Source organism: Helicoverpa armigera, chromosome 22, assembly GCF_030705265.1.
Source record: "Helicoverpa armigera isolate CAAS_96S chromosome 22, ASM3070526v1, whole genome shotgun sequence".
NCBI classification, from domain to species: domain Eukaryota; kingdom Metazoa; phylum Arthropoda; class Insecta; order Lepidoptera; family Noctuidae; genus Helicoverpa; species Helicoverpa armigera.
In genome coordinates, this window is record NC_087141.1 from 6,095,673 (window position 1) to 6,119,350 (window position 23,678).

At 37.9% G+C, this 23,678-nt stretch overlaps 3 protein-coding genes across 5 annotated transcripts in view; all 3 read right to left on the reverse strand.

The window, feature by feature from the left end:
- Nucleotides 1–39: 39 nt before the first annotated feature.
- Nucleotides 40–1,050, reverse strand: LOC126053448 (serine--tRNA synthetase-like protein Slimp). The gene has a single exon (XM_021333818.3). The coding sequence runs from the start codon at nucleotides 1,048–1,050 to the stop codon at nucleotides 40–42; it is 1,011 nt and encodes a 336-aa protein (XP_021189493.3).
- Nucleotides 814–10,354, reverse strand: LOC110375634 (zinc finger protein 593 homolog). Of its 2 annotated transcripts, XM_021333819.3 has the most exons (3): nucleotides 10,200–10,354; nucleotides 1,965–2,071; nucleotides 814–1,725 (listed from the first exon to the last, which is right to left on the reverse strand). In XM_021333819.3, the coding sequence occupies exons 1-3, from the start codon at nucleotides 10,202–10,204 to the stop codon at nucleotides 1,391–1,393; spliced, it is 447 nt and encodes a 148-aa protein (XP_021189494.3). In that variant the 5' UTR covers nucleotides 10,205–10,354; the 3' UTR covers nucleotides 814–1,390. The 2 variants fall into 2 exon arrangements, with proteins under 2 accessions (XP_021189494.3, XP_063896466.1); XM_064040396.1 differs by lacking the exon at nucleotides 10,200–10,354 and having other exon boundaries at nucleotides 1,965–2,076.
- Nucleotides 10,355–11,178: 824 nt separating this feature from the next.
- The window catches only part of LOC110375631 (clathrin heavy chain), a 37,050-nt gene continuing 24,550 nt past the window's right edge, over nucleotides 11,179–23,678 (reverse strand). For both annotated transcript variants that reach the window (XM_021333815.3, XM_021333814.3), the window contains exons 14-29: nucleotides 23,438–23,580; nucleotides 22,874–23,008; nucleotides 21,835–22,057; nucleotides 21,277–21,451; nucleotides 20,641–20,795; nucleotides 20,017–20,241; nucleotides 19,372–19,612; nucleotides 18,893–19,050; nucleotides 18,384–18,551; nucleotides 17,824–17,973; nucleotides 16,397–16,639; nucleotides 15,217–15,331; nucleotides 14,547–14,713; nucleotides 14,025–14,111; nucleotides 13,572–13,698; nucleotides 11,179–13,130 (exon numbers count right to left, since the gene is read on the reverse strand). In XM_021333815.3, coding sequence (XP_021189490.2) covers nucleotides 13,024–13,130; nucleotides 13,572–13,698; nucleotides 14,025–14,111; nucleotides 14,547–14,713; nucleotides 15,217–15,331; nucleotides 16,397–16,639; nucleotides 17,824–17,973; nucleotides 18,384–18,551; nucleotides 18,893–19,050; nucleotides 19,372–19,612; nucleotides 20,017–20,241; nucleotides 20,641–20,795; nucleotides 21,277–21,451; nucleotides 21,835–22,057; nucleotides 22,874–23,008; nucleotides 23,438–23,580 — 2,619 coding nt within the window. In that variant the 3' untranslated portion in view covers nucleotides 11,179–13,023. The remainder of the gene's footprint in view (nucleotides 13,131–13,571; nucleotides 13,699–14,024; nucleotides 14,112–14,546; nucleotides 14,714–15,216; nucleotides 15,332–16,396; nucleotides 16,640–17,823; nucleotides 17,974–18,383; nucleotides 18,552–18,892; nucleotides 19,051–19,371; nucleotides 19,613–20,016; nucleotides 20,242–20,640; nucleotides 20,796–21,276; nucleotides 21,452–21,834; nucleotides 22,058–22,873; nucleotides 23,009–23,437; nucleotides 23,581–23,678) is intronic.

A 23,678-nucleotide genomic window follows, 5' to 3' on the forward strand; every position in this document is an offset into this window, starting at 1 on the left:
GAAAAGCCATTTCCGACTTTATCCTTTGTTATAGAGATTTTAATCACAATATAAATATCTCTCGATCTTTGCAAATTTGGGAACAGTAAACTGTTCATCCTGCTCCAATGCACATGCCAAAAACTTTGGCACATTCAACAATGTACCAGAAACCAAATGAGGGAATTTATTCTCTTTATTTTCAACATAAGTCAACATCAACCTCTTACTGAGGAAGTCTCCACTCACCGACACATTGGCCACCTCCACATAGTCTTTTAAGGATGTTGAATACATCTCTACCGAGAGCCTGAGTGATTCCCACATAGACAACTTGTCAGCGGAAACTAAACTCATTCGGAAATGGTACCCAATTTTACTGTATGCAAGTTTTACCGTGTCAATGAGCTCGTCAAGCAATTGATCTTGGTCCTGCTCAGTTTTAGTAGCTCCAAAGAATTCTACAACAGATGACTGGCTGACGTGGAACAGACTGTCCTCTTCAGCAGCTGCAGGTATGTACTGCCTCCCCATTGTAAAGTACTTCAGGGGCAAGGCTTTGGCCGGCAACACATTCTTGGCATGGTATGCAAGGAAGGAGCAGAGAGATCCCCCACCAGTGAGGTGCAATCTGCTATCAATATTAACTTTAGTGTCCTCATTATGATGTAAAATGAAGCTGACATCAGGGTTAGTATGGTCTTTGCCACTGCCTTCAACGATTAAACTTTTAACAAAATCTGGATTTGAAAACTGCACAAAATTCTTGTCTTTCAGTATTTTGCTGAAAAAAAATTTTGCTCCCAACTCAAACATTGCTCCGTTTCCTAATAAATAGTAATTCTCATTCTTTTTAAAGTCAAGAATATTCATTAGTTTGCCTATTCTGAGATGGTTCTTCTCTTTCTTGGGGCGAGAAAGTTGTGAGTATAAAATTTTGTTTTTGCTATCTGGTGTGCGATAATGTAAATTGTTTGGTATCTTTAAGGCTTCAACCATAGCAGCTTCTTCTGCTGACCATAGAGGTACTTTTAATTTCTTAATATTTTCTTTAATGAGATCACTTTGCATTTTAAGTTTCTTTGTGTTTTCACTGTCTGGTTCATTTTTGATCAGCTTCCCAAGTTCTTGTGATAACTCTTCCTTTTTCTTGGTATACTCTGCTTTCTTCGCATTGAGGTCCTCATAAACCTGCCAGAGACCTTCTACCTTGGCCAGGTCAATATCAGCCTTCCTTTTTTGCAGAACTTTTTGTAAAGCCTTCTTGTCCTGTATTCTTTCAGGGAAATCAACATGTGGAGTTATGTAAATAAAGTTTTCAGTAGCTTTGGCACCACTTACAAATAGAGCAGAATTCCTTGTTGGCTGTATGTTACAGCCCCTAACCTTAATAATTACGTTCGTAAAGCTTTTACGCAGCATCTTGCGTAATTTTCTGCTTTTTACTTGGGCTTATATCGTCTATGATTGCATCACCATCCGCATCTGCTTTTTCGGTGTTTTGTGAGACTATTTTTCTTTTAGCCGCCTGCTTGAAGTTGCCGTGTCCTGCGGCGCGTTCTGACTCCTCGATAGTGTAGGGCTCGAGCTCAAGCGCCTTCAACCTTCGCTTGTGGACTTTTGTTTTGAAGTGCTCGTTAAGCGATTGCTCGTTTATGAAATATCTAGCACAATGTAAGCAGTAATGCTGCGCTGCACCCGGCAGGTCCAAGTCTACACTTTGATTTAATAACTTCTCGGCGTTTTCTGAAAGACAAAATGTTTGCCATATAAACACTGACAGTCACAATTTATGCTATAATTAGAATTTTGCAACTAACCAACGCAGTGAAAGGCATTATAAAATATTTCTTTAACATTAAGCTATCATAAAGTAAATTCTATCACAAAATCAATAAATTGAAACACGAGTTTTACACAAAATGTTAACCTCAAAAACTGACTGACAAGCCATGTGACGGCTCCCACTCGTAAACAAAACGTACCTTCTTTTATATCGTCGTCAATTTGATCAAGATCCTTCTTCCGATTCCTCACTCTCCACCTTTTCTTCAGGTGGGTGTCACCGTGGTGATATTTTTTTCGTTTGTATGTCATTTTCACGGGGAGTCAAGTTTTCAAGTAACCAATGCAAACGTCGGGCAAAAGAAGCGAAAAAGAAACAACGCTATACGCTAGACAGAGATATCAATACTGGTGTTTTGCTTGATCAGATAAAAACATTTCTACCCTATGAGTAGTATTTCTTTAGTTATAAACACACAAAAAAAAAAAAATTAAAATTACGGTGATTAATGATTCCGATTTAAAATAAATCAGTATTTATTTTAAGAATGAAATTCATGTTCTCAGTTTATCTGTGACTTATTATCATCTTGTTACTACATTTTATAATTTTCATAGAAGCTTTTAATAGTTTTACTCTGGCAACAACGCGTAAAAATTAAAACAAATATGGTGGTTCATCGGACGAGAGACCCTGTATTTGTTTCGTTTGTTTTTTAATTTTAACTTCCTGTGGATTTTTACGAGATAGAGACTCATTTCGTAGTATTATTTGTGTTTGTGTTGTGCCTGGACAGTTTTACGAGATAGAGACTCATTTTCTAGTTTTATTTGGATTTTGTTTGTTATTTGTGCCTGGACAATTTTACGAGATAAAGACTCATTTCCTCTGTTTTGTGTGCCTACTTGTGCATCATTTTGTTAAAATGTCACGTCATACACGCTATGAACTTAGAAGAAAGTGTGCCAAGTGTAACATCACTGCAATAGAAGATGGAAGCCTGAGTTTTCACAGATTTCCTCTACCTGGTAGAAATACAATGTTAAAGTAAGTAATTAAGCAATTTTTTATTCTTTTCTCACTCATTAAGTACTTACATTCTATTAGTATGGGTCTTCAGAATCCTGGGTCAGTGGGTCGTCTTAGGGGCGGAGTAGAGTGACCAATGTTTTATTTAAAAAAATCTGTTCATGTGACTGTCATGTCAAAACGAGCGGACTGTCCACCAGTAAATGTAATGGAATTATACTACCTCATCAAACAACAGTAAAATATCTAGGAGTACACCTATCTATACAAGAAACTGATGTAGAACACTTTAACCTTTAAAGATCTCTCTGCCGAAAGCAATTGATGCCATCAATAATGATCTTAGAAACATAAGTCGATGGGCTAAGGATTTCGGACTTCTAGTCAATCCTGCCAAGTCACAAGCTCTCATTATTGGTGGCAGATATTTCCTTAATAAGCTGTCTTCTCCACCACCGGTTTCATATGATAGCGTTGCCATCCCATACTCCTCTGCGGTCAAGAACTTGGGGGTAATTATGGACTGCCATTTATCCTGGGGTTCACACATTGCAGAAGTAAGCAGAAGGGTTTTTTGCTCGTTTCAGTCACTCAAACGTCTCCAGAAGTTCCTGCCTTTTCCGACAAAAATTACTCTCGCTCAGTCGCTTCTTCGCCCTCTTTTAGATTATGCTGATGTCTGCTTTCTTGATGCGACTGAAGAACTTCTTGACAAACTCGTCTGCAGAATTTGTGTATTCGTATCATATTCTCATATTCTATCTTTTCTCTTCTTCATAATCCCAACGCTCCGAGCTATCTTCGGGAACGTTTTGAGTTCCTTGTTCCTAGAGGCAAACCCTGTCGCTCCTCTATATCTCTCCTACTCCGTATCCCTCCTCATACTTCGAGCCGTTATGATGGATCCTTCACTGTGCGCGCTGTAAGGCTTTGGAACGCTCTGCCTCACAGTATACGTGAGAGCAAGTCGTTAGATGTCTTCAAGGGACGAACTAAAGAACATTTCCTGTCAACGTGACCTTATTTGTATGTATGTATTTATTTATTTATTATATTTTATGTTTTTTTTATAGGTATATATTTTATGTTATGTAGTTTCATCTTTGTTTTGTTTAATGTTGTGCACTTTAAATTTTCTCTTCCCTATCGCATCTCTCTATCGCTCTAAGGCAGTGGTTCCCAAACTTATTTTGTCTAATGCCCACTTTGAGAATAAATATTTTTTTAGCGCCCCCATGTTTTAGGGTTCCGTACCTAAGGGGTAAAACAGGACCCTATTGTTTTCGCTCCTCTGTCCGTCCGTGCGTCCGTCCGTCCGAGTTGAAATTTACACAGATGATGTATTCAGTGCCGGTTTTAAGTCTACCAGCGCCCTGGGCGAGATTTCTATGGCGCCCTCCAACCGCAATTCAAATCCATACGAAAAACAGAGACATATGTAGTTACCGAATGCGCGAGCGAAGCGAGCGCGAATTTTTTTTTTATAGTTGACAAGTCAAAGCAAAAATTACGTAAAATGTAGCCCAATCGTACATAACTTATTGCTGGTTGGTGAATGCAAAAACACGGGAAGAAAGAAGCTATTTCTTTTTGCTTCTTAGAACTCAAAACAAAAATTAATTAAAATGTAGCCCAAACTAACTCTTTATTGGTGTTGGCGCCTATGTATTAAAATTTTGGGACTTAAAGTAGTACCGTAAATAAGAAAGTTCATATGGAAACTAGAAGTTACTTTCTTATTAATAAAAGGACTTAAAAACGACGCTACGTTTTTGCTAGGGTAGACTAAAAATTTTTTAAAATAAAAACAACTATAAAGTGAAGCAAACCCGAAAGTTTTTGCGTTTTGGATCACTAAAAGTCCTAAATATATAAAATAAAAGGCAACTGTGAAATGAAGAAGCCGCGAGCAAACGGAACGTGCATTTTTTTAGTAATGGGTCATTAAAAGTAGCTATATGTGATAAAAAAATGAAGTGCCAAGTAAAGAAACCGCGAGCGAAGCGAGCGCGAAAATTTTTGAGTTTTGGGGCATAAAAGTAGTGTTTGTTCGAGAATCTTTAAATCTTTAGCAATCTTTTAATTCATATTAGTTGATGTTCACAAATTGTTGTTGTGAGTAAATAAAATTACAAATGACCCCCCAGGCCTCTACACAACGCCCCCATTTTCTTTCTGGATCTCTTACCGCCCCCCTTGAGACCTGCAGCGCCCACAAGGGGGCGTTATCGCCCACTTTGGGAAAGACTGCTCTAAGGTTTGCTGTTAGAGAACCCAGTTCTGGGTTAAGCTCGCCTTTGTACATGTCTTCTCTGTGTTGTGTGTGTTTTTACATGTTTTTGTGTACAATAAAGAATAATAATAATCTCTCTTAGCCTTAAGAAGGACAAGACAGAAAAACAAAATTAGATCTAATGTTTTCAATAATTTCAGGGCACGTGTATGGGCTGAATACTGTTTCCCAATGGGAGAGTGGTCAACTGAGAAATCACTAAAAGACTTACACACACAACACAAGATGTTATGCAGTAAGCACTTTGATGACACCGCTTTTACTAGCAATGCCAGGATTAGATTAAATAATTATGCCATCCCAATTGGAACAGAAGGCTTAATGGTAAAGTTTCGCCAGGAACAATGTGCAACTGCAACTGGAAGTGAAAAAGATAAAATTATCCCTGTTGAAATATCTCAAGTAAGTCAACTTTAATTATAAAAAAACTCAGTCCATGTTAAAGCTTGAAAATATTCGCTTGGAATTGATAAATGTTCATGCGTACAAAATCAAGTTAGAAATAATAATAAAAACAGTAAACATAGCATTCAACACAAAAGTCATGTTGGCCTAACAAAGAACCAACCTCTCAAGTTTGAGGGCGCAGGTTCTATTCCAGGTCAGGCAAGTACCAATGCAACTTTTCTAAGTTTGGATGTACTTTCTAAGTATATCTTAGACACCAATGACTGTGTTTTGGATAGCATGTTAAACTGTAGGTCCCGGCTGTCATTGAACATCCTTGGCAGTCGTTACGGGTAGTTAGAAGCCAGTAAGTCTGACACCAGTCTAACCAAGGGGTATTGGGTTGCCCGGGTAACTGGGTTGAGGTGGTCAGATAGGGCAGTCGCTCCTTGTAAAGCACTGCTACTCAGCTACATCCGGTTAGACTGAAAGCCTAATTAATAATAAGCCATTTGAAACAACTTGATAATTTAAATGTAGAAACTGATTATCACTAACTGATATTCACAACAACCATTTAAAATTTTCAGGAACTAGTACCAACGGAACCTTCATTTCCTGTTCAGCTACCAACCATAGCCGATGCAACTACATCTTCACCTGTTCAGGTGCCAAACATTGCTGATGCAACTACATCTTCACCTGTTCAGGTGCCAACCATAGCTGATGCAACTGCATCCTTACCTATTCAGGTGCCCACTATATCTGAACCAACTACTGATAGCCTAAAGGTTTGTAGTAAACTAATTTTCACGCACATTTTATGTACATGCATTTTTTCGTCTCTATTTATGGTATAGGAAAGGTTAAAACCAACATAATGGTTGCTCTGTTAAGTATTTTTTTCTTTATTGTTATTATATAAGCTAAGGAGATACTTTTTACTTGGTAGGTTTTAAAACAGCAGTTCATTCATATTCATATTATTTATTTGCATTCCACAATGTATAAAATAGGTGTAACAATAGGGCTTAGAGCTAGGTACAATTGTGGACCCTGTAGGGCACAGCAAAATAAAATTAAACTTACAACTAACATAATAATTAATAAATCTATAGAGAGAAAAAATATATATATAAAAATCCAACAATTGACCTTATTATTAAACATAAAAAAAATTGTGAAGGAACAAGCATAAGACTAGACAGACAGACAGTTATATGAGAATATTTTACTTATTGATATAATTTATGTTTCCAGATGCCAAAATCTAAAGGGATTTTGAAGGAACTGGAGTTAAGCAAGTCCATAGAATTGACCCCAAGAAAACTGAAACTTTATAAAAGGTGTAGAAGAAATTTGAGTGAAATAATAAGACTAAGAAACAAATTTAAAAAACAACCACGTGTCCTCTTCAAAAAATTGACCACAGACAGTAATGTACAAAGTTTGTTGAACAAAAATATATCAGGACCATTTGCATTATTGTTACAAAGTCAACTTCAAAATACTCCCAGAAAACTGACTGGACGGAGATGGAGCGTAGATGAAAAAGTGATGGCTTTAACCATCTACAAAAGGTCTACTGGGTGCTATAGACTATTGAGGCGACTCTTTTGTCTACCAAGCGAAGGCACATTAAAAGCTTTACTTAACAAAATACCAATGAAATGTGGTATAAATAGCCAAATATTTGACACAATTAAAGGCATAACAAGTAAAAGAGAAGAGGAAGAAAACCTGTGCATTTTAGCATTTGATGAAATGTCGATAAGAAGAAATTTACAATACAATGCTAAACTTGATATTATTGATGGATATCAAGACCATGGTAATCAAGGCAGAACTATGGAGCCAGCCACACATGCATTGCTTTTTATGGCTATTGGCATTAGAAAAAAGTGGAAACAACCTTTAGCCTACTACTTTTCTGGAGACTGTGTTACAGCTGATAGATTATCTGTTCTTATAAAAGAAGTAAGTGTGTAACTATTATTTTTTAAATGATTAGGGAATTGTTTTTTTTTCAACCAATATACTCAAAACAAAAAACCCATTTGTTTGAAAACCTTAGAAACTGAAAGAAAGAGAGAGAGAAGCTACAAGGTATTGAGATTTTGCATAAATTTATATTGAATTTGAATGTTCATGTTTGATAGTGTTGGCTAATATGCCCAGAGGCATCAAATACATTTACATCCAAAAATTAAAAGATATTATAATAATATCATTCCAAATTATTTATTCTATTCAAACATATGTACATATTCGTAATCGGCATTTAAAGATCAATAGATATGAAAACCCTAAATATTGATTTACATTACACAAATCTGATATAACCTGTGGCACTCTCACAACTTAGACTAATGTAACGATACCTTACAAGCTAAAATGCAACAAGCCATTCAGGCTTTAGAGCGTGCCAAAGAAATATAGGTACATACATCACTTGAAAAACATAACCCGCTGTCTGGAACAGGCACGGTAAATAGCGAAACTATATTATTTTTTGTATTTACAGGTTCTCGATGCAAGTTTCCAAGCTGGATTGAATGTCACTGCTACTGTGTCTGATAACTTTGGTGTGAACATCAGAGCATTAAACTCCCTTGGTTCCTCAGTGGCTCGACCATTTTTTGATTTTAAAGGCCATGAAATTGTTACAATTATGGACCCACCTCACCTAATTAAATGCTTCAGAAATAATTTGCTCAAGTACAACATCAAATGCCCTCAAGTTTTGCAAAATGATGGAAAATCTGTACCAGGTAATTTGAATTTTGTGTATTTATAAGGGATAATAAATTAGGTATAACATGAGTACATGATAAGGTCATTAATTAGTTGGACGGTTGCAATGCAGTGCTGAAATAAATGGATTGTTTTTTAATTATTTCTAATTATTTTATGTTTTTTATTACAGGAATAGCCAAATGGAGCCACATAAAAGAATTTTATGAAAAAGATAACATAAATCCGAATTTTGTTTTTGCCCCTGCTTTAACCAAGCAGCATATTGAACCGAACTTCAAGCAAAAAATGAAGGTCAGCTTAGCTTGCCAAGTCTTCAGCCATTCAGTTGCTGCAGGAATGCTTGCGAAGATTGCAAACAGTGAGTTGTCATAATGCTAAAATCATAACTAATATTATAAATGTGAAAGTGTGGATGTTTGGATGTTTGTTACTTAATCATGCAAAAACGGCTAAACGGATTCGGATTAAATTTGGCATGCATATAGCCTTTGACATGGAAAAGAATAAAAGAACGTTGGCTATATAACATCACGCTATAACATGACGCTATTTCATAATAACGAATTTTAAAAATTGCCTTGCTTTAACAATAGTTAAAAATAAGTGTTTACTTTCCAGATGAACTGCCTCAAGAAGCGACGACGACAGCCATGCTGATTGAAAAAATGGACCAACTGTTCGACACCTTAAATGGTGATACGCCGGATCGGAAACGAGGCAAAAAATTTCTCACTAATTTTACGCGAAAAAGTCCACATCTAAATTATTTCAAAGAAATGAAAGCTATGTTTGAAGAATTAGAATTTATTGGGGCCAGATGCAAGCCGCCTTCTTTGGAGGGTTTTATAAGAACATTAAATGCAGTTGAGCGTCTATTTTTTAACTTAGAAAAACAGTACAACATCAAAAGTTTATCAACGCGCAGACTGAATCAAGACCCATTGGAAAACTGTTTTGGTTGCATCCGCAGCAATTGTGGATGCAACCCAAACCCAAACACCCTACAATTTGTTGCAGCTCTTAAAACTGCTATTATTAATAATTTACTGCATAGCAGTAAAAATAAAAACTGCAAAGAAGATAGTAATATATTATTAAATGATTTAAAATCTTTTTTAACGCAGCCAAACCCCAACAAAGAAACTGTAGATGATGTTGATACATTTGATTTGACGGCAGCTGTAGAAGCAACTAACATTGTAATATCCCAGTGTTCTGGAGAACTGCAAGCTTGCGCATATGTGTGTGGTTATATGCTAAAAAAATTAGGACCCGTTTGCCATATGTGCAAAAACACAATGCTTGCAGACCAGAACACTGAGGTAAATCATTTATTTACTAGTTTTAAAGAATATAATTCTATGCGCAATAGCCTTCAGTATGTAAAATTTGCTTTTACGGAGACAGTAGAGATTGCTGCAACAATGGTAAACAATTTTTTAAATGAGCATGGGTGCAAAATAAAAATAAAAAATGAACTCATAGAAATTTTAAGGACAAAATTAAATTTCCAATGGTTGCTTGATTGTTCTGAGCATTACGATAAAAATAAAATGCACATAGTAATTTCAACCATAAACATTTGCATAAAACGATACTGTATTTTAAAAAATAGGCAGTTCATCGAAGACGCTTCGAAAAAAGTTGTAAAACGAAAAATAAATATTCTAAAAAACGCTTAAAATGTTGTTTCATTTAAATACTTTTCCGTAAACATGGATGTATCATGCAAACAAAGCGAAATTCAGGTAATGGTCAATTTAAATACCGAAGTTTCGCTTTGTTTTCGTGATATGTCAGAAAATTACAAAAAAATATAATACAAACAAAAAATAACACCACCAGTTTCAAAATTTGGCGCTAAAAATAGTTTCTCGGATCAAATACTGGGGCGCTAGTGTCAATAGCTGTTGGCATTTTTTTTGTATGAAGTTGCCGTTCTTCCCGTCAGGGTATATGTGTTCTGTGGTCATTTTAATGACAAAATATTCAACAACACTTACGAACCGAAATGTGTTTGTGTGCAAAGAAAATTGCGTCTGTGAACACGTGAAATGCCGATGTGTGCAGTGTTTGACATTGACAATTGCGGCTTGACGTAATAACTGTCATTGTCATTAGTGACAGTTACTACTATTAAAAATATAGTTTCTACCAAATCGTGAGTAGAATAATGGTAGAATACAATAACCGATCTATCCGTTGATTTGCGATTAGAGAAATCGAATTTTGACATTAGCTCAATATACATTGTGTCTCTAATCACTTGTTACAAATATTTATCACGGTAAAACAAATACTAGCATAAGATACCGAATTTATAGCAACACTAGCTCCTGCCAGCGGATCCACCCTCAAGGGAACAGCTTCTCGCAACTAGGGCTGCCATCTCGAATTTCGCCAAACCCGACAAACATTAAAAAAACCCGGACATTTGGCATAAATCGCATTTTTTCCCCGAACGAGTATGATTTTTTTAAACAAAATAATACCTAATTTGTAATCCATTTACTATTAACATATACTTAAATTCAATGAGGTGCTTCCTTACATGAAGTGTCCAGGTTTTCCCCGGACACTTCTTGAAACCCCGCCCGGACGTCCCCCGGACGGCCTCCAAAGTCCCCCGGACGGCCTCCAAATGAGGACAAATCCGGGAAACCCGGACGGATGGCAGCCCTACCCGCAACCAACATGTTGCGGACGTAATTTTATTCTCATAATAAGCTGTATTACTGCAGTTTCATCAAGATCCATTCGGTATTTTTGCTTGACAGAGAATTTCATAGTGTTCAGCATCTGTGATACATACTAACTTTTTCTTCGAAGAGACTTGTATTTTTTCATTTAAAAGCTCTCAGTATAAAATAGCTAAAATACTATTTCTGGTGTTTCAGCATTCAGTGATATTTTATGGTTGGAACAGGGATATTCAAATCAAATCCAGTTTCATTTATTCATATAATATAATCTTACAATAATAAAATTCAGGGAAACAGTATCATACATGAATAAATACAATGCTAATAATAAAACAATGAACTTTCTTTCTTTAAGTTAATAAAATTTGTTTTATTACGAAAGAAAGTGAAAACGAACTATAACAATTTTATTACCGATACTAGTTTATCGATCGTAGATTGTTAATGATAGGAATGATTTGAATGAATCATTTAACATCAATGATTATATTTGAATTGCAACTCGCAATGTTACCGGCGTAACAACATGTGGCCACTGCTACTTGGCTCGGGCACCGCTTATACATAAAAATATTCTCTACAAATGATAAAGTGTATGTGTCCCGGTGCCTGTAGCCGGGGAAATGACTTAACGATCTAGTGAAGGCATCATCATGTCTCGACGACAACGCAAACTGAAGCATCACGCGTGTACTCCAAACTCACACGTTCAAACATTACACAAAATAACTTCGTACCACTAATTCCGCCTAAAGTAAACCTAAACATATCTAAAAAATATTTAATTTACTGTAGAGTAACTCGGAAACCGGTCTCTATAATATTTCAGTTAATTTCAACTGGCTCATATGAATCAAAATCATTATATACATATAACAATACTATTATATTTTGATGTAAAATATCTGATCACAATTACTGTAGAGGTGTATATTCCGAAATTATTGCACGACATAACTGAGTCATGTAAAATAAACTGTTCAGTCGAATGCATAGATTCCATATCCCATAATTTTTTCTAACAAAAAACAGGTGATTCTAATAATGATTAATAACGTAAATAAAAAAAATAATGTTAATGATAAAGATTTGACACTAATCGCTAATTTCAAATGTTGAATATTTTTTTAATAAATTTAATTATCTGTGGTGTCATCGTAGTCCACTATGTACATATACGTATATTACATGTCGTATGCACCTAGTGGCGGTAGATACCTATAGACGTGTTGACTTCACACCCTAGTTACTGAATAATTAGCGAGGCCGACCAACAATCCGGACAGTTTCGAGTATTGATCGAGCCATAATATGCGTGGGTGTGCCACCAATACGTTTGTAAGCACCTTCATGTCACACTACTCTCGGCCTACATCCGTGACAACAGCAACTATTCAAGTACACCAAGTATTTTACAATATTACTTTATCTAATTTTACACATAGAGTTGTAACGAGTGTTGTAAAACAGAGTATTTCAAATACACAGATGAGATAGCTTCATCGATAACAATGATGAATCAACAGAAATGTCTTTATAAATAACTAGCTAATGTATTATAGACAGTTTTGCGTAACAAGAGACAGGCAACTCGTTACAACCCTACTAAAAAGGTACAAGATTGCTGAACATTTAATATTCGATTAGTAATCGCGTTAACATATTAATGTTTAAGTGACCGCTCTAAACAATGTTAATATTAATCGCAAGCGACAATTTCCACGATATCTATATAACTCTCATGATTAAAAAATAAAGCACTTTGTTGTAATGAGAGCTATTTAGCAATCAAATATATTAATATAATTTGTACAGGCTAACAATATTCATTTGACGTATCGGCCCGTCGGCTAAACTACGCGTAACATTTTAATTTATACTCTATGCACTTCCGACCGTCTTGACATAATACTTTTTTTACAGTGGGGGGGACGCAAAGGAAACACTATAACGTTAGGCCTCGGCGTATAGAAAAATAACCGGCACTTTGAGTAGAAAACTTAGGCTAGTTCATAAGTCCTACGCGAAGCCGGCGGCGGCGGTCGCGAGCGCATAGAGCGGCTCTTGTGCCGGTGGCTGTACGGAGGAGCCTACATGCCGTAGCCGTGGTAGGGCGCGGGCGACGGCGCCTGCGCCGCGTACGCGTAGGCCGACGCCTGCGCCCCCACGCCCGCCGGCACGTACGGCATCGACGGACCTGCGGGGGAGAGGGACTTTTATAATGTGTGCATTCAACGAGTTCACTTATTTACTCAAATTACGTATTAGCAAAATAGTAAGTTAATATTTTTGAAAGTAAATAAGTAACAGCTTGTTTCTGTAACACTTCATATTTATAAAATGCTGAAATCATTTGTAAACGGACATATCATACAAATTGCCTGCAACATATGCATTCGGATACGTGAAATTGTAGCCAATCCAAACTAGAAAACTTTTCTATGACAATATTTAGAAGCCAAAAAGTCTGATGACTACTCAATGCTCATATCAGAAGGGACAACTTTTGGTTATCAGGCAAGTTTAGTGTTCTCTGGGTTAGATTACATTGGCGATTACACCATATAAAGTACAATGAATCAACTACTATGTTTACGAGCCCAACATGATGTATTAGAGAATATAGTAAATAACTTACCGGCGGTAAGCATGAGCTGTGGCTCCATGATCATGGCGGGCTTGGCTTCGTGCTCGGCGCTCTCGGTGCTGCGCTTGGCGTCCGCCTCCTCGAGCTTCTCCACCTTCGTCGTCAGCTCGCGGACCGTCTGTAACGGAACAAAATCATTTATGTTACGCTCTACTGGTCATCAGAAGAAAGGCTTACGACTACCGTATAGTATGGCAGATTATACAATGTGACTGCGACATATGTAATTAATGTGAGTTGTTACTTCAGTACAGCATTAGAAGTTTCAAATATTGACGAATTATGGAACTGTGAGTGGATATAACTGAATTTATAAACGCCTGTTTAGTTACGTAAATTTCTGGGCAACATTTAACTGCTACTTTTTAGGTAAATGAAGCGAGAAATATTCTTACATTACTCAATTGTAAGTACATAGTTTGTTTAAACAAAATTGAAGTTTACCTGAATAAGGAAGGGCATGGCGAAGTCCATGATGTTATGTCTCCACGCTAACTCGATGACCACGTCAGGTTTCAGCAGGTCGTAACACTGGAAATAAAATAGATTTCAATATGAAAATACACGACAACTTTGTTCTACACTGCTGCACCCAGTATGAATGCCTACGAATTCAGTAACAGCTTTCAAAAGGCAATTTCAGGCTGCTTCTAAATTCACACATAGACCATACACCCCTTTTTGTTTAACGACGTCAAAAATTATCAAATGACCCGTCCGCTGTGGGTTAGCAGCGGTGAGGGAGTGTCAGACTCTTACTGACTGAAAAACCGTCGTGTTCCGTGGAAGGTCTTCTATATACCAAGGCTGCGTTAACTCTTTCGAACAATTCCGCAGCCTCGGCAGGCCCATACGCTCCCTCGCAACGCGATATACCTAAAAACTGATTCTTCATCCCACGCGTTGCTTGATGACGACTAAAAGTTTGGAACTTCCACATTAAAATAGTGTAGTATGTATGTGTACCTGGTAGAGACAAGCAGAGAAGCACTCGTAGTTGTCTCGCTCGAGGAACCAGTTGAGCAGCTCCTCCGCGACGTCGGCGGAGCGCGACTCGGCCGCGTACTCCATGGCGTCCGCGTACAGCGCGTCCTTCTTGCACAGCTCCACGCTCTGCTTCCATCTGTTGTTGCCTGCGAATATCATATAAGGTAAGCAAGTGTTATAATAACACAACGATGTAACCGACCTATCCATAAGGTCAATAATGTATATGTAAAATCTACGCATTTTACCCATTTCGCTTATGACAAAGTAAAGAGTCAAATGTTTGTATCATTTGCTATTACTTTGATTTCAAGTGTCAGGCAATTCTCAGCCTGGCCAAAGGATCTTTTCGATAAAGGAACTTCACATGTTCCTCGTCCAAATAATACGGAGATTTCCTAGACATCATATTTTTAACTACACTAATGTGAAGTGGAGATTTGGAGAGGAGTTTTCAAACTTCACAGACTTCAAAAGTTTTGAAATTTAATTAAAATTGTTAGGACACTTGATATTATATTAAATGTCCGAAATGCTCTAGTAAGTTTGGAAGCCATTATTCATGTCTACTGATTTATTTAAAGCCCTCAACTCCCTCTACACGTATTTATTTATAAGTTAAAAGTTAAATAGGTAGTATTAGACAAACCTTTGTATAAGTAAGCGGCGATTCTCCTGAACTCGGTGAGCTCGTGTTTCTCCAGTTGCTGCGCCAGCGCGATCGTGTCGAAGTTGTCGAACGCGTCTATCGATGTCCGTAAGCCCTGGGACATAAATACTCATTTATTAATTTTGAATCATCACAGAAATATAAGGTGCTTTAATATTACCTGCCAGGAATTGAATGGGGGGTAGTATTGCGTTTATAGATTACAATAGTAAAGATAAATAATTGATTAATTGACATATTTTTTTTCATACAAAAAAAATACGTATAAATTAGACTTAATTTATTAGTTTAAAAAAATCCAGTTAAGTTGCGCGTTGCCACTCTTGCAGAACAGATAGAAAGAGATAGCAGTTGTTTTCATTGACGAAGCGACACTACTCGCGTAATTTGTGAACCACGTTATGCAGAGTAGAGCCAATGTTAATTTAACTTTTTTAATGTCTCAAATTGAATTGCCTGTTCCGGGGAACGAAATTTCTTCACAATTGTAATCTATCAACGCAATACTACCCCCCATTCAAGTCCTGGCAGGTAATATTAAAGCACCTAATTGGCTATGTGCGCGACGGTGGCGACGCGTAGCGTTTACAACATTTGCGGAAGCTGTCAAATAATAACCATGTAAACATTATAATTTTCTTTGCGAATATAAATAAAACCAAAGATTAAAATAGTGTTGTTGACATTATTTAAGTGTAATTTATTCAATAGTTTTACTGTAAAATGAATATAATGATAAAAACCGGGTTTGAAACATCCGCATTTGTTTCCAATTTCTGCCGTGTTGTGCGCTGAGGTCGTTATTGTCCGCCGCTACTCGCTTTGCACATAGCTAATATATGCTATAAATCAGAACTTCGGCCGAAATAACTTTGCATTTCTGAAGTTAGACGTCCCACGCAGCGCATAATTTTTATGACTATTGCGACGACAATACGAACAAATGCGCAAATAATAAAATGGCTTACTTTTGAAATACATAGTAATATGGTACTGCAAGTCAGTTTTTGCACAGAAATAGACTGTATGAAACCTGATTAAAAGAATAAGATATTATATTTCTTGAATATTAACAGCAACGGTTACAAACAATCTTGTATGAGTGTCTATGTATGTATAACTATCTTTGTGGAGATGTTTCCAATGGTAAAACACTCACCTGATAATCCTCTTCATCAATAAGCAAGGAGTTGAGAGCTTCATTAACAGCCTTATTGTTCAAGCTCTGGACGGACCTCAGGTAAGCCTTCACGAGCTGCAGATGTCCAGCCTTCGTGAAGAAGGTCACTGCTCGAGTGTGGTCCATGCGGGGAGCCAGGACTAGGAGCAGATCGTTCAGCAGAAGAGGCTTGTAGTCCAGGTAGAATTGAATCGCTTTGTAGTACAGTTCCATGTTTGCTACCTGCAGGCAATTTAAGAAGGTTAAATATGAATGAGTAAAAGCCCCTGTGGAATTCCTACTAATATTAGAAATGCTAAAGTAACTCTTTCTGTCTCGCTTTCACGTCCAAACCACTGAACTGATTTTAATAAAACTTGGTACAGAGATAGAGTCGACCTCGAGAAAGAACATAGGATAGTTTTTATCCCGGACATATGAAGAGTTCTCTTGGAAACGCGATATAACCGAACTCGAGGCGGGCAAAGCCGCGGGCGGAAGCTAGTAACATATAATTTGCACGAAATAATAAAAAAAAAAATACGTGTGGCACTCGGGGACTGCCGCGGTAAAGCTATTGCATGGCATTCTGTATCAACTGTCACTGACAAAAGTCGTACAATACGTCTAATCGCACGACACACAGCGCCGTGTCGAAGACTGCCGAACTGACACGACATTAGACGATGCACGGCCTTCAAGCCACACCTCCGTGACCGTCGGAGTGGGGAGCGTGAGGTTTTTTCGTTACGGAATTTCTGGATTTGGTCCCCGCGCTCAAGGCCTGCGATAGAAGCTATGCAATAGCTTAAAATAAGGTACAGACTCTATGACACAATTACGCGCAGAAACTTTACGTTTACGTAACGTTTAGAACAATGGTATTCAATAACTGTCATAATCCAGCGATTGACTGATTGAACTTTTTTTGTTGTAAGTTTTTTCCGCAAATGAGGAAGAAATATCGTCTCTATTCCTAGTACATAGGTCGCAAGAACGACTGCTGTTCAGGAGATCTCGGGTTGATTCCCGGGTCAGGCCGAAATAGTTTTGTGGGTTTTAGAAACTCTCACAAAGCAGCCCGTAGTCTAGAAGCTGGTGATTGATACACCCGTGCATCGGAGAGCACGTAAAATAAATCGGTCCTGCGCCTGATCTCTCTCCGGTGTCGGATTGCCGTCCCATCGCAAGCAGAGAGTGAAGGAATAGTGAGTGCACCTGTGTCCAAGCAACTGCTTGTACACTATAATACGACCTGTGCAGCTAGCTGGTCTCTAAGAACAGCCGCCTTGACCGAAATCGGCCTTGGACGCCATTACAAGTAAATTTGTCTTACAGTTACAGCCTTTTTACCGTCCCACTGCTGGGCACAGGCCTCCTCTCTCATACAGAGAAGGATTAAGCATTAATTAAAAAAATAGTGTTACTTTAGTAATAATATCCTTGAAGTGTCCCTCGCGCCAGGCCTCGGTGGGGTGCTGCATCATGGTGAGGGCGGCGTTGTCGTACTCCTCGTACTTGTCGTACAGGAACACCAGCTCCGACCACAGGTGCGCTTGCTCGGCCGCGCGGAGAACCTGTGCAGAGGTAACAATTTACCTATTACTATATATAAAAAAGTTAGTAGAGGTCAAAAAGAAAGATCTACTCAGCACAATAGCATATAGGATGTTTCATGTTATTAAGTCTATTCAATTTTTTGACCATTTCGGAGCCTATTGATGACACGGTAGAAAACATCAATCAAAGTGTATGAAGAAAATTATTATACCTCAACCTCGTTAATTTCCTTTATATGTATGTTTATGCTGTAAACATAGCACCCAAATATTATTTAATAAAAAAGGCATTTAAAAATACACATCGCCAATTCGCCATGATAAAATTGCGATCAATGATCATACTTTTTTTCCATTTCCTTTTTTCAGCAGCTACACAAGGAAATGCCGATCACCCAATTGACTTCAAGAAGGCTCCACAAACTCACCTTAGGAATATTGACACGTGACCAGAAGAGCTCGAGATGCTCCCGCATCTTGGCGGGCTTGTACTTGGAGTAGAGGATGGCCAGCTCCGTGAACATGCCCATGTGGGCTCGCTCCAAGCCTAAAGCTGCTTCTAGCAAGCTGATGAGCTCGTCGAAGTGGCCGCGGTCCTGTGGACAAATAAAAACAATGTTAGATAAATTCGTTGTAGATTTCGTAGCTTAGTAGATATTACGAGTTTCCTCAAATCCACCGGACTTCAGAATTGGTCTTAGTTATCGAAATACATACGAGTGGGTTTAATACCGCAAAATGCCTGATTCTCTGCAACTATCTGAATTTCTCAAAACAACAAGATATTTCCTTGACCCCAGGATCAAAGTAATCAAAGCCCGCAAGATCAAATCCCTTAAGAACCGAGCCAACGGTCGGCGTACCTGAATGGCAACGCTGACAGATGATTTAAAAATATTTAATTTTTTTATGCAAACTGTATGTCTTATAACATTACCTGATAATAATTAATGAGGTCTTCTAGCTCGTCAGCGTGTACAACGATGTGTAGCCCGCACATCTGCGCGAGTCGGAACTCGCCGGCGTCCACACACGCGAAGCACACTTCCTTCCAAGTGCGGGTCGAGTTAGCCTTGCGGGCACTGTCCACCGCACCTGTGGAAACAACATATATGTACTTTATTATACGGTCTAAAATATAAATATTATCGAGTGGTATTATGGTATTCCATCTATATCTTTACTCAAATAGTAAAGAGGAAACATTTATTATATTTAAAAAACGCACCTAGACTACTGGTTTTGTACATGGCTGAAACCGCAGTAAGTACATAACTGTTTGAGGCAAACTTTTTGGTGCACAAACTTTTCGAACACTTGACAGACAAATGAGATATGACTGATGAGAACTCACTGTACCTGACGTTACACTTATCTATTTTCATATATTTTAGTATTTCACATAGTCCCACTCACCCTGGAACTCCTTCAAATGCACAAGCGTGATAGCCAATCTCGCAAAATTGCTGACATTATTATAGAGCAGTTTAGCAGCATTGAACATCTTGTCATCGAAGCATCGGTCTCCGATCTTCTGTATGTCGGCATGGTTGGGGCCCGAGATGAACTCCTCGAGATCAGCGAGACGGCCGGTGCGGGCGTAGGCGTAGATCAGTTCTGATTCTATGTAGGATTCGCGGGCCTTCTTGCGAGCCATCTGTTGAGGGGAAATGTGATTAGTTATGGTGTATTTTAATGTTATGTTAGACAGTTACGATTCAGTAAGCTGGATTGAGATTAGGTCACATTTTCAGCAACAGCATATACATTAGTTTCTCTTAAAAAATAATGTGATAAATCACAGTAAACTGATGTTTACGTCGTCAGTGAATTTGGACATGCATCAAACAGATTACTCAAAGATTTTTTTTGCAGACCAAGTTGTCTGTGCTCATTACTGGAACTTGAATAATACTGTAAGTATTACATCATTTTTACGTTCTAGCTAGAAAGCAATTTATCGACATCGAGACTTATTGAGTAAATAATTTTATATCTAATCCTCTTTCAATACCTCAATTTCTCCAAACCCTGAAAAACCTTTCAAAACTCATTACTAACCTGTAGATAACGGACTAGATCTTCCCAGGACTCCCTGTTGGTGGCTGTGGCGACCACATCCATGTACGCCGAAGGATCATCAGCCTTGATGTAGGAGTCGATGGCTTCTTTGACTAATCCTTGCTGCAGTTGAGCCTTGGCCAGCTGAGACCAGACGCCGGGCTCGTTGCAGCGTTCAGCAAACTCGTATGCGCGTTCCAGGTCTTTTACTTGCTCGATTAACACCTGAAATTGAGTAATTTAGTTTTAAATAATGGTTACACCTGGAATGTGGATTATATATGTGTAGTTTTATAGTAGAAATGAGTATTTTATACAGTTGACTGTTGAGTTATTAAACTTTTTTTTACTTAATGATGACCCATGCCAATATTGGAGGATTGTCATGATCAGCATGTAATGCTAGTCCTATATTGCTTACAACTTATTTGGTTTTCTACTTTTACAGAGCATCAGATGCACCCCTTTATTTTGGCACACAGAAGATTCGAAAGTTAAGCATCTTTCTCAAGTAAGAAGTTCTTAAATATTTTTTTGAGTTTACTCATGCTATTACTTTAATAATTATTGAGGTTTCATTTGTTTTAATATTAGGAATGTCTGTTCTCTTTTAATTTGCCTGACCTGAATAGCGGAAGTGTTAACATCAAACTTCTTGAAGATAGCGAAGGCCTCTTCATAGAGTTCGTTGTTGATGGCGATGTTCGCAATATCCGGGGCGTCATAGTTGTCCAGACGGTTGATGTACTCCATCACGCGGCTGCGGTCCGCCTTTATTGCTGGGGGATAAGGTTCAAAGTTGAATGGCTATGTTTAATTAGAGGGATTATCGTTGTTTGTGTGAAGGTTTAGTTCTGGCTACCTTAAAGGATCTTGTTATAATCAATATAATCAATTTTACAATTAAATTGTCGTTGACTGGATGCTTGGAAGTCGTGGCCGACCGTCTCATTGCCTACTGTTCAAAAGCGAAATCAAATGTCTACGTCATTGACAATTTTATCGTGACCTATAAATTATTTATGAGAAAGAATATTATGTACATGAAATGGGCCATTTAAAAATTGGGCCCCTTCAAGAAGAACTGCCAAGAAACACTAATACAATGTTAAAAGTGGGGACGTATAATTGGCTGCATGTTACATAAATTGTTTTATAATTATTTGATGTAAATGCTGTTGGTCCTCCAAATAATAAATAAATAAAATAAATTATTACATAGTCAGACAAAAATGTTCTGAAAGTAGAATCGCTACTCACCAGTAAGTATAAGCAAGTTCTGCAGATTCCTGTGGTCGGAGAACACGGAGTTGTCGAGCACGATCTTCTCCAGCAACTCGATCAGCTCGTTGGGCAGGTCAGCCGTCATGAACGCCTTCACCGTCACCGAGATGTCTTCCGGGTCTTGGGTCTCTGAGAGAGCAGTTTGGACAACCTGGAATAGGCATTGCTAGAATTAGATCTTGCTCATTATTTCACGAGTTAAAACCTACCTATATAAATCAAACATCATAAAAAAGACTGTAAAATATCAATAATTTAGGCTTTATCATAATGATACAATTAATTGTTTTATTGAATTTAAAGTACGATTTTGATAAATATATCTTCTAATGGTAAGCGATGTTGTGGGAGAAGATAGTGCGCTCGCCTAGAAGAAACTCATTTATTCTGGACTCGAAGACTCCGAGATCGTAGTTATCGAGAAACACAGACTCGGGCAGCGAGTTTACATTCTAGACGAAGTTACATATTGTTTAGATTTTTTCAACGTGCTGATTTTCAGCATAGTGAGATAAATAAGTTTTTTCCACAGACCTGGTCGATGAGCTGCCGCTTGAAGGGGTTGGCCTCGGCCAGCACGTCGAGCCACAGCTCGGGGTCGCGGCGCCGCACGAGGTAGCGCGCCTGCGTCTTGAACAGCGAGTTGTCGTTGCACACGGCGATGAGCTCGCGGTCGCACTGGCCGCGCTCGTACGCCACGCACGCCAGGTGCGGGTCGCGCTTCTCGCAGTAGCGCCCCACCACGCGCGAGTCGTACCTGCCGGCACGTCGCCGATATACGAACGGCCGAACGCAATCCGAACGAATTTTACCCACGATGCCCCGATAGCATCGTGCAGCAGCGACTTTGTAAATTGCTGAATAGCTGTTGCGACCTCGTTGACGTGTATGCGGATTCATATCGAGAACCAATTTAGCCAACTAATGTAACGTGTAATGAGTAACTGAAGGTTTATACAAACTTATATCTCTTATATATTTAATATTCGTTTTTATATAATATATTAAAAAAATATATGTTTATGTCATCGCACAATAAATCAGCTCATGTGGTGCTTACCTATAAGTAATTGTGACACTAGATTAAGTATCTCATAAGTCTTAAACTTGTAAATTATAGTGTTAACAGTTGTTGGTGAGCCAATAAAATAAAATAAAAATAGCATATTATCATTACGACGCCGACACGTCGTGTAAATTAGTTTTAAAAATATGTGTTACATATTTCTAGTATGTTCAAGTTTTTATAAATATATAGCATTGTTTATTTTGATATGGGCCTTAATGCCTGAATAGGGATAAATAAATTAAATAATATCATCTACTCCCGATCACTTCACATAGGTTTCAATTGTGAAATATCTCAAATCATTATTCAATATTTATTTATGTACTTTATTTACCAAACTTAAAGAGAAGTAATCTATACTGTGCTTAAAAAAATTTTTTTTAACCCATTCTTTTAGAACTTGATGCATATTCCCAACCAAAAAAACAGATAACCTGGCATTCTTCTCAGCAATGGTATTGGCTCTTGACGTCATTACTTTTGGCATAAATCAGGTCAACTCACCATTGGTTCTCCTTGAGGAAACGTTCAGGGTTGTTGTTGGAGTCGATGTAGATCTTGGCCAAAGCGTTGTGGGTAGCGGGTTCAGTGCTGCCCTCGTGCACGCGAGTCTCCAACCACGGGAGGAGCAGCTTCAGTCTGGGGAGAGAAGAAATAAGGTATTATTTTAGTTTTTTTTGTGCCTATCTGCTTTAGTTTATATGGAAGTAGGTGTGAGTGATTATAATAAACTATGATGGATTTTAAGAAAATAATTATTGTCAATGTTCAATGTTGTTAATTTTGGATATGAAGACAATGGATTTTGAAGGCTGCAACTACCAAAATCACTAACAGATACCAAAGTCTGTATGATTATTTAAAAATATATCAACCACATTGACACTGCAAAAACAAATGTTTATTAAAATTACTGATAAAATGGAATTCAGTATGTTGTCGTTAGGTAAAACATGCAGCTCACTCGATAATAAGAAGAACTGTGTTGTAGAGCCATTAAATTGTTCATTTCCAATCACAAATGAGAATATTTTTACAAAACTTTAGTACATGTTTCATCAAAATTACCTGTTCCTCTTCTCAACCTCAGCAACCAGTTCATCAGTGGAGAACTGTCCTCGGACCACAAGGATCAGGTTCTTGATGATGTCTTCAGCACAGTCCACGTCCAGCAGACCTCCCACTACTACTGGCAAACGGGACGGGTTCACCTGAGATGATAATAGATAAATGAATTAGAAAATGATGAACCGTGTTTTTGTCATTTTTAAAATGTAGGATTCCAAAAATTGTAGAAAATATATTTGGT